The sequence below is a fragment of the Oryza sativa genome, chromosome 11 (genome assembly GCF_034140825.1).
Source record: "Oryza sativa Japonica Group chromosome 11, ASM3414082v1".
Lineage (NCBI taxonomy): Eukaryota > Viridiplantae > Streptophyta > Magnoliopsida > Poales > Poaceae > Oryza > Oryza sativa.
In genome coordinates, this window is record NC_089045.1 from 20,842,658 (window position 1) to 20,853,686 (window position 11,029).

Consider the following 11,029-nt stretch of genomic DNA (forward strand, 5'->3'; position numbering starts at 1 on the left):
GACAACAACAACATGGCTTAAGATTTACAGCGAAGCCAAAAGGGTTTCAAGAAACCATATTTAACTCCCCAAAATTAATTTGCAAACGGAAATGAATAAAGACGAGGGAATTCTAGAACCGATTGATTGCTCAATAAGTAAGGGATCAATTTGATTAAGGAGATATTCGTTATATATTAATTAATTACCTCTAATTAAGCGTACGTTACTAAACTACTCCTGAAAAGATTTATATATTTAGGATAAACATATAGCGAATCCAAGCAATAAATACATTGCAAATCTGTATCCTGCCGTCTATATATTACTAACCCGGAGGTGCAATATATGCACAATACAGTGCACACATATACATATATCTGCCGGAAAAATAAAGGTCCAATTTTTTTGGAGAGCAAACAAAAGGTCCAAATGGAGATAAAGCTACTGATGGTCTTCTTGGCCTGCTTGCTATCTTCCATTAACAACAGAGGTAATGGAAATCTTGCGCTTCTGTTTTTTGAAATTTTTTTTTTAGATTTTGGCGTCCATTTCGAGTCGAATGTAGAGGTCGGATCGATAAACTTTTAGCATTATTGAGTGACTGAGATGGACACTCGCTTGATTTTGTAGTTTCGTGGCTTTTTGTGTAGATTAATTTGTGCTCTCTCAAAGTTGCTTTAACTGTTATTTTTCTTAATTATTTTAAAATAAAAACAGTCCAACTTCACCTATGAAGCATTGAAGTTGAAGTTGGTTAAGTTAACCCCTAAAGTATGAAACTGTGTATTCTACCCCTCAAGTGTAGAAACCAACTCAAATAATGTTCTAGAGGATTATAAGCGGTTTTACTATGAACATGATGGCATCACACAGTGGTTTTAGCCACATCGACTATGGAGGGGCTAATGACATGGTGATAGACTTGATTACCTTTTTTTCATAAGTGGAACGGCTTGGAAAAGATATACGTTGATGCTAATATATAAATTTTTAGGCCTGTCAATCAGTTAGAGAAAAAAAAAAGGTTGGATCAATTTGTGTTTAATAGAATAATCTTTAGGCCATGCAAAACAATACCCTTGCCACATCATCATTTACATGGTAAAACAACCTAAAAAAAACCACGCAAACAACCTAAAAAAACCACGCAGTGGGATTATTTGAGCAAGTTTTCATACTCTAGGAGGTAAAATATATGGTTTAAATAGAACAACCCAAGACTTCTAGGGTGAACTGGACGTTTTTTCTCCTTTAAAAAATAAAACACCAAGCCAATAAAAAATGGTAAGAAAATTTCTGACCTTACTGATACCATTTCCGTAAAAGTAATATAAAAATAATTTCTTTTCTGATCATTTTTAGCCGCATATAAATTTCATCTTCTCTAATTTCTATCAGCTCATACTAATGTCGCTAATAAACAATTAATTTCAAATTTTCCAACCGATACAGTTTTATATATAAAATAATAAAATTAATATCGTTTTCGACCGTTTTCATCCCCAGGTGAAGCGGCCAGCTGCTCGCTGGAGAACATCGTGGTGAAGCAGACGGCGACGGGAGGGTGGGCCCACGGGCAGCCGGAGTACGCTGTGACGGTGAGCAACATGTGCGGGTGCCCACAGTCCGGCGTCCAGGTGGCGTGTGACGGCTTCGACACCACCCTGGCCGTCGATCCGGCCAAGCTCCGGCCGGCTGCCGGCGGCAACCTCTGCCTAGTCAACAGCGGCGACCCCGTTGTGCAGGGCCATGACATCACCTTCAGCTACGCGTGGAGCTCGCAGTTCAAGTTCACTCCCGTCTCCTCCACCGTCAAGTGCTAATTAATTAAGTAGTAGCTATTATATATATGGACAAAAGTTTATGGATGCATGGATTTAAATTGTATTTGAGCAAATAATCTTAAATTCTATCGAAACGTTTATAATGACTTTAACATCTATCGATCGATCTATCTATCTATCCATCAATATCTATATCTTCTTTTATCTTATCAATATCTATATATATATATATATGTTTATCTATATATATATATATGTTTATCTATATGTCAATCTATATCTATGTTGTACTTAAATAAAGATAAATTTAAAATGAGGAAATGTATGATTATTCCCGTCTCCAAGACCGTCAAGTGCTAATGAGATGGATAAATTCATGCACGATTTTACTAATATTTAGGCGAATAATCTTGCATTTATCAAAACCTTTATTTGCGAGCCGCATATGGTCACTGTGACGATTTCGTTCAGCTCAGACAAATTTCAGGATAAAACCACTGTAATTAAATAGACTGCAAAAAAATGCGAATAATTCATCAGGATTCAGGACAAAACCGATTTCGTTCCATTTCATGGACGCCAATTCAGAAACCAAGAAACACACAAAACTGAAATTATTCATCAGCAATCGATCTATGTCAAGCTGCTGCTGCTCACGATCGATCATATGATCACGAGCAGGAGACGGTGGAGGAGACGGGCGTGAAGCTGACCCTCGTCTTGCCGGCGTAGTAGAAGGACACGCTCCGGCCGTTGGTCACCGGGCCGCCGCCGCCGCCGTCGTGGCGGATGATGCTGGGGTCGACGCGCGTCGGGGAGGAGTCGAAGCCGGCGCAGGACAGCTTGACGCCGGTTTGCGTGCAGATGCAGCGGTTCTCCACCGTGACGTGGTACTCCGGCTCGCCGGCGATCTGCTGCCCCGGCACGGTGGTCTGCGTCACCACCAGGTCCGACAGCGAGCACAAAGCCTCACCTGCGCGCGCGCGCACACACACACATGTGAATTCAGAAAACAAATGAAAAAAAGTTTTCCTCTCTTTGATCATTTTAAATTTGCATTGATCATACGTGTAATTATTAATGGAAATTTTTCTGCTGATTAATAATTACCTCTGCTGCAGAGGCAGGAGAGGAGGAGGAAGGCAGAGATGAACTGCAGCTTGGACTCCATTTTTCTTGATCTTCTCAGTTGATGCGATGTGATTTGGATTGGGGCTTGTTGCATTTTGGCCGGCTATTTATGGACCTGTACAAGGAAACATATATATATCATTAATTATGAGGTGACTGGTGCGTGGATAGCTCATTTATGCTATACTAATTTCTGATTGATTGCGGATTTTGTTCTCAATCAAGGGAGGAATGTATGTGCTGTTTAAATATTCATCATATCATTGTTAGACTCGGTTTGCTATTACAGTGAATTGTGATAATCTAGTGCTGCAATAGCTTTTAAAATATTTTGATATTTACCAAACTATTTTTATCTTAATCTAATATCAAACTAGGTCTAAGCTGGTCTGGCTAATTAGGATATCAAAAAAGTTAATATTACTTTCGACACTCTCCGAATTATCTTCCTAAATACCAAAACCAGATATGCAATCTCCCTAAATTATCAATGCTGGTTCATTTTGTCTCCCAAAGCAATGTTAATGGTCGTTTCGTCCGATTCGACACGTGTCGATGGATACTAGGGTTCATCTTCATTGTCCTCTTTTTTTTTCTCCTTCTCTTACGGCATTTATACAAACACTTTTACGCCTAAGAAGCGGTGGCACAACAGACATCTTCGTGGTGCTGGGAAGCGACGGCATGAACATTTTTGGCCCTTGACACGATCCTCGCCTCAGTGAGCGATGGGGCCAAGGAGTGTAGTTGTGGCACCGTAGAGGTGTCTTCTTTGGAGAAGACAACCCACCACAAGGTGTTTGTAGAAATGAAGATGCATGTTTTATAGAAATGTGAAATTAATACACAAAAAAGTGAAAGAAGATATAGTCTATGGGATCACCCATCATGTGTCAAACCACGTGATGAACCCACAGCTGAAATAACTCAGGGAGGTAAAATGGACCGGTATTGATAATTTTATTTTGGGACGGAAAGTCGGAAACGGTGTTGATAATTGAGGGACGTTGTATATCCTATTTACTGTATAGGGAGAATACTTAGACTTGAGACCATGGTTGAGGAAGGTACTATATATGTCTTCTCAATATTTATATCCGAGCTTGCGATTTTGAATGGTCCAAGTTACCTCCTTGTAGGCCTACAAGTAAAGTGGACCATTTTAGACCTGAAAATTAAATGGGCCCAATCGCAGTCGAATTTTATATGAAAGGAATAAGTTCATGTGAGGTCCCTTAATTTTACATCGAATCTTCGTCCTTGAACCCCAAAACAGATACAACCGGTCCCGAACTATCAAAACCGGTGTAAGCGAGGTCCCTCCTTGGTTTTAAAGGTGGTTTTGGCTAACGTGGCGTCTATGTGTATGGTTTAACTAGGTCTCCGTCCCACGTGGCATTGACGTGGCGATGACGTGGCAATTATATCTTGGAAAAATAATAAAAATCACGGGCCCACATGTCAGTCACACAAAAAAAAATAAACAATGTGCTGATATGCTACATGCTGGACCGAATCTACAAAGGAATAAGTTCATCTGTGATCCCTTAATTTTACACCAAATCCGATTTTCATCCTTTAACCCCAAAACCAGATACAACCGGTCCCCCAACTATCAAAACCTGTGCAAACGAGATCCCTCGGCGGTTCTAAAGACGGTTTTAGCTGACATGGCGCCTACGTGGCAAGTTTGACTAGGTGTCCGTCACACGTGACATTGACGTGGCGATGATGCGACAATTATATCTCTAAAAAATAATAAAAATTATGGGCCCACATGTCAGTCACACAAAAAATAATCTAGAAATGATGGGGCCCATATGTCAGCTACACAAAAAAATATGGTGGGGCCCACGTGGGCCCCACATGTCCTCCCCATTCGGCTCTCCCTCTTCTTCCTCATCATGCCGCAGCATGCCGACGATGACGATGGCGGCCGAAGCATGCCGGCGGATCGGCGGCTGCGGCAGGCCACGGGCGAAGGGGCCGACGAGGAGCGGAGGGTTGGGCAGAGCGGCAGCCCAACCAATCACCCACCGGCCCCCGCCGTTGTTCGCGACACCGCTCTTCTCGTCGTCGCCGGTTTACTCGCCGCCACCGCCGCCGCCTCTGGCCCAGGCGCCCAGCCATCGCGAAGCTTCTGGCCTAGCCGGCGCAGCCATGGGGGATGGATGGGAGCTGGCGGCGGAGAAGCACGTCCGCTACATCATCACCGTGGAGAAGGTAGACCGCCTCTCGCTCGGATGCGAACTGCTCGATGCAGCGGCTGATTCTGCTCGGTGTCTTGCGAATTCATGCAAAACAGTCAGCCTCAATGTAAAGTTGCAGGATTGACTAGATTCATTTGGACATTGATAAACTAATGTTTGCACAAGCATGATGAACCTCAGTCAAGATCTACTAGTAGTGAAGGATACAATCAGCAACCTTATCGACATCGAGAGCATCAAGCCGATCAAAGAGGCACAGGACCTGCCCGGCGCTGAGCGTGTAGAGGACATGCGCGTCGTGCCCAACGTTTCCCCCCCAATCCACCTGCAACACCCAAATCCGAAGAACCAAACGCACAGATCAAGTCAAGAACACGTCTCCCTCAAGGATCCCAAGACCATCACCACGAACAATCAATCAATCAATTACCCCCCTTCTCGCGGATCCGGAATCCGGGTGGTAGCAGGACATGATCCACTCGATAAACTCGTCGGCTTCCACGGCGTGGAGCTTGTGGAGGAGGTCGAGCGTGGTAAGGCCCCAGTACGCGCCGTTGAGCCGGATGTGCTCCATCACCAGCGACTCGAACGAGTCCTTCTTCTGCATCACAGCAGCAGCGGCGGCGAAGAGCATCCAATCAGAATCAGCCGCTGCATCGAGCAACTCGCATCCGAGCGAGAGGCGGCCTACCTTCTCCATGGTGACGATGTAGCGGACGTGCTTCTCCGCCGCCAGCTCCCTTTCCATCCCCCATGGCTGCGCCGGCTGGGCCAAATGCTTTGCGATCGAGGCGGTGGCAGCAGCGGCGGCGAGCGAACCGGTGACGGCGAGGAGAGCGGTGTCGCGAGTGGGGAGAGAGAGATGACATGTGCGGCCCACCATATTTATTTATTTATTTTAAAGCTGACATGTGAGCCTCACTATTTTTAGATTATTTTTTTTGTGTGACTGACATGTGGGCCCGTGATTTTTATTATTTTTTCAAGATATAATTGTCACGTCATCGCCATGTCAATGCCACGTGGGACGGAGACCTAGTCAAACCATCCACGTAGACGCCACGTCAGCCAAAACCACCTTCAAAACCGCTGAGGGACCTCGTTTACACCGGTTTTGGTAGTTCGGGGACCGGTTATATCTGGTTTTGGGTTCAAGGACAAAAATCGGATTCGATGTAAACTTAAGGGACCTCACATGAACTTATTCCATCTACAAATGGTCCTAAATGTGCAATAAGCTGATGGGCCTTAAATGTTAAATGCAGAAAGTCCACTTTTTGTCCTTACTGCAAATTGGATATAGAGCATCGCCCAACTTTTAAAACATGTGCAAATCAAGTCCCACAGCGCACTACTGCGGTTTCGGCTAACATAGCCTCTACATGGCTTACATAGCTTGTTTGGCTTGGTCTTTAATTCTAGGTGGCAATTGGCATTGACATGTCCCTTGTATGACACTAGAATATATGACCGTTTGATTTTTTTTTTAAGAAACAATCGGGCCGGGCATTCAATTTGGAGTTTCTTCCTAAAATTACTCTTTCGCCAGCATGTTCAATGAGCCGACTACAATTCGGCCTAAAACCCGCTTCTTCCCTCCCTCCTGCAGAGGAAGAAGCCTCCACCTACTCCTTCTTGAGCTCTTTCCATGCACCTGCGTCGTCGCCGCCTTCGTCTCCTTGTGCCCCATCACCGTGGACCTCCCACCACCGTCGCCGCCTCCTACGGACGCGACGGTGACCGCTGCCACCAACCACCTGCTCCAGATCGTGTGAACACGGCGGCCGAGGAGCTCCGGGCGGCAGCGGTAGCCTGCCGGCGAGAGAGCTTGAGGAGAGAGAAGGGATTGCTGGGAGAAAGAATGAAGAAGGCACCACCGTGTGATAGAGAGGAGGTGGGAACCATTGACATGTGGGCCCTATCATTTTTTATGTTTTTACCGACTGACATGTGGGCCCCACCAATTTGATGTTTTGTCTGACTGACATGTGGGCCCCATATTTTTTAGAAAATTGCATTTTACTTCTAGTCCACGTCACTGCCACATAGGATAAGGACCAAGTCAAACTTTGGTCAAACCAGCCATGTAGACGTCACGTCAGCCAAACTTACCGTCCAAACCACTTTAGGACCTCATGTGCACTGGTTTTATAAGTTGGGGAATGCGTCCTATCCGGTTTTGCGGTTTAGGGACAAAATCAGACCTATAGTGAACTTATTCCTATTCTATAACAGTGAAATGGGCTTGAACATTGACTGGTATGGTGAAGTCTGCCACTTCTTACGGTTGTGCACTTGTGCTATATATTTATCGAAAAATAAATAAATATAAAATTATAGGGTAAGTATGTAGAAATATGTATTTAACTTTTATAAAATTTTAAATTGTTATATTTTATTTAAGATTTGTACAAGCAAGGAAGAAAAAAAAAATCAAAGAACGTGTTCAGATGAGGGGAGTCAGACCCTACAACATCCGCTTAATAGAAATAGTGTGTCACCACAAGATTTTTTCAAGATTACATACAAATAATATTGTAGTCATATACAACTTACAAATACAATTGTATTATAATTATACTATATTTATATCCGTCAGATTTTTTAAAAAGAATTTATCGAAAAACGTATAAGATGGTCTCATAGCTTGTAGTTCGTGGGGTGTCAACACCCAGCGAGTATTCGATCAAGGAAAATCTAGAGAAGGTGTATTTAACCTCTGAGCTTCTAGTTCATTATTGTTCATTTAGATTCTAATTATATAGTTCTTTAAACCTTAGAATCTAAGCTAAAATCTAAAATGTTTGGTGGATGTTGTGCACCTGGCAGTACCAAAAGCTTTCCAAACACGGCCATAACAGCATATTAAATCCTAAAATAACTACATTTTCTCTTAAAAAATAAATTCATTTTTCACCCATCTCACCAATACCAAAAGCAAAATAATTAAAATGCCTTCCACTTTATTAAATCACAATATAATTATTCCTTCCCGATTTTATCTAGTCCCAATATATTTGTCCCCACCGGTCGTTAACTCCTCGCTAGTTGCCGCCTTTTTAAGGACCGATTGACGCCTATTTCACAAACTTCAATGATTTGATTGCTTAAAAAATTGGATTTATTTTGGGACAAACAAGAGGGGACAAAAATAATCTTAATTTAAAACACACAAACTAGGTTCTAGACTTCTAGGTAATATGGTTAACGATACATATCTTAATATTTGTGATTTGATCTAGTTATTCTTTTACTTTTTGTGATTAACAATACAAGCTGTTTTTATCACTTCGGAGTACCACTTATTCGTTCAATCACCCTATTCAACTTTTATCATCATCTTGTTATCCCAGCCACCGTCTCACGGTCTCACCCTGACCATTCCTCAATGAGGGGCTCTGAAATCTTTTTATACTCGATCTTAATCTCTATTTAAACAACCGAGAATTAATGCTTTATATTTTAAAACAGGCGATAACTTCGTAGCTTACCTCACCCTACCCTACCATCAAAGAAATCTGACAAAAAAAAACTACACCCTCCGTTTCACATGTTATAAGACATTTTAACTTTTATCAAAGCTAAACTGTTTTAAATTTAACTAAATTTATAGATAATATAATTTTATTTATAATACTAAATTAGTTTTATTAAATTAATAATTGAATATATTTTCATAATAAATTTGTGTTAGATTGAAACTATTACTACTTTTTTCTATAAATTTAATTAAACTTAGAGCAGTTTGATTTTGATCGAAGCCACGACATCTTATATCCTGAAACCGGAAGTAGTAGTAAACAATTACACATGCCAAGATCGAAACCAGGCTACAATTAACCCCAACACAACTTAATTCGACTAGACCGGCAACTGCCAACTGTCCCAACACAAGCTAGTACTAGCACTTCGCAATGCAGCGTAGAGCCATACATACACTGATACACATCCATGGTTCCATACCCATCTGCAAACTATAGAGAGACCACGGATCCCGAGGTACCAGCCAATTAAAGCCTCATAAGTAGCCTATATTTTTTAATAAGCCAAAACAGATTATTAGAGAATAAAAATTAACTGATGGATAAAATTTATATATATTGCTTCATAACGACTTAAAAGTCAATTTTAAAAAAAAATACATTAAAAATATCTTAAAATAAACTTTAAAAATCAGGTTAAAAAATTTACATTTTGACTTTTGCTTTAGCTAATTAGGCTAACCGATGAAACTCTTAACCTCCACAGTTTGACACCGAGAGGAAGGGATTGAGATCAACTGTAGTTGGGACTGTGACTATATAAATAAGAACTGCAAGCAATTTGAGCGATCCAATTTTTTTCGAGGAAAGGGTGAATTCATAGTTTTACTAGGGAGAATGCTAAAAAGAAATTACATTAAAGATATCTTAAAATCAACTTCAAAACCAAGTTCAAAAATTCAAATTTTGACTTTTTGCTTTGGCTAATTAGGCCAACCGATGGGACTCTTAAGCTCCACAGTTCGACCGAGAGGAAGGGATTGAGATCAACTGTAGTTGGTACTATGACTATATAAATAAGAACTGCAAGCAATTTGAGCGATCCAATTATTTTCGAGAAAATGGTGAATTTAATTATAGTTTTACCAGGGAGATTATAGCCATCAATTATAAGATTTTTGATACAGAGAGGGGCATCAAACCGCCAAACTGCACAACTATTTAAACTAGCTCCTAGATAGCTGAGCTAATTCATGAGCCACCATATTATACCTCTTCCAATTTTACGAAGCTTCACTTCTTGGAGAAGACACATCATCCCCTTGGCTTCTGAGATTGATGCGTATCACCTTGCGATCCATATTTTGATCTAATGGTTCACATCCGTTACTTCTTCCGGTCTGCTCCGTTGCCGAGCTTTCATTCTCTACAAGATGTATAAAATTATTTTATGTTACAATAGTGAAGTGATGCTACAATGATTCAAGGATCTGGGCCCTTGCTTTCTCATCATGTGATGCTGGAACAACCGCTAAAGTTGCAGTTATACTAGCAACTACACTGGATCCTAATTTGAGAGGAAGGCCACGTTCTAAACTAACTGACTTGTTTCCCGTTAGCAGTTAGCACGTTTTCCAAACTGTTAAATACTATATAAGACTGCTAACTGTTCGTTTTTTTTAAAAAAAATACATATAAAAGTTTTTAAAAAACAAACAAATCATTTTTCTAAAATTTATAATAATAGTTATTAATATTTAACTAGTCATATAATCAGTCTCGTTTCTCTAAAAAAATTTTCAGAAAAATGCAATAAAACCATCGGTTTCTGCAACATTAGTGATCTATTTCAGTTTGTTACAACAATAGCGTAGGAAATTATCACAAAACTACTACTTTTACGTGATATGCTGCTATAGTTGTCACCTATATATTCTGTAGCAACATATCATGTAAAAGTTGTAGTTTTGTGATAATTTTACACGCTATTATTGTAACAAAAAAATAGTAATGTTTTCTGAAATTTACTCCTGATGTATCAAACGAGTACTCTGAAGGTAGAGAACGAATCTCGAGGCACATCTATCCATGACTAGTAGCTCATTCATGCATATGCATGCAACAGTGTACAGACTGTGAGGAGGAGGAGGAAGAAAGAAAGAAGAAAGCGAGAAGAAGAAGATGCAGCAAAGCTGCAGAGAAACGGAAGCACAGAAGAGGCAGTCGCCGCTGCCACTGCATCTGCCGCCGGAGATTCTGCAGTTACCGCAGATCAGATCAGATCAGAACAGCATCAGGAGCAGTCAAGTGGTAAAAAAAAAAAAGCAGTCAAATAATTAAAGAAGAGTAGTAGTAAAAAATAGTACAAGCAGAGAAATAGTAAAAGTACAGTAAAAAACCAGCTTTGCAGGGGAAGTAAACCAGCGTGTACGTGTAAGAA

At 41.0% G+C, this 11,029-nt stretch overlaps 2 protein-coding genes and 1 non-coding gene across 4 annotated transcripts; 1 reads left to right on the plus strand and 2 right to left on the minus strand.

The window, feature by feature from the left end:
• The first annotated feature begins 411 nt into the window (after positions 1 to 411).
• LOC112936993 (TPD1 protein homolog 1) lies at positions 412 to 1,805 on the plus strand. The gene is made up of 2 exons (XM_026021681.1): positions 412 to 472; positions 1,489 to 1,805. The coding sequence occupies exons 1-2, from the start codon at positions 412 to 414 to the stop codon at positions 1,803 to 1,805; spliced, it is 378 nt and encodes a 125-aa protein (XP_025877466.1).
• A 503-nt stretch (positions 1,806 to 2,308) lies between these two features.
• Positions 2,309 to 3,002, minus strand: LOC107275901 (uncharacterized). The gene is made up of 2 exons (XR_010737818.1): positions 2,877 to 3,002; positions 2,309 to 2,739 (listed from the first exon to the last, which is right to left on the minus strand). It is a non-coding gene; the product is annotated as an uncharacterized protein (transcript).
• A 1,413-nt stretch (positions 3,003 to 4,415) lies between these two features.
• Positions 4,416 to 5,974, minus strand: LOC107277250 (geranylgeranyl transferase type-2 subunit beta 1). Of its 2 annotated transcripts, none has more exons than XM_066305176.1 (4): positions 5,799 to 5,974; positions 5,538 to 5,705; positions 5,325 to 5,432; positions 4,416 to 5,180 (listed from the first exon to the last, which is right to left on the minus strand). In XM_066305176.1, exons 1-4 carry the CDS (start codon positions 5,853 to 5,855, stop codon positions 5,043 to 5,045), a joined length of 471 nt encoding a protein of 156 aa, XP_066161273.1. In that variant the 5' UTR covers positions 5,856 to 5,974; the 3' UTR covers positions 4,416 to 5,042. The 2 variants fall into 2 exon arrangements, with proteins under 2 accessions (XP_066161273.1, XP_015616266.1); XM_015760780.3 differs by having other exon boundaries at positions 5,538 to 5,708.
• Positions 5,975 to 11,029: the final 5,055 nt, after the last annotated feature.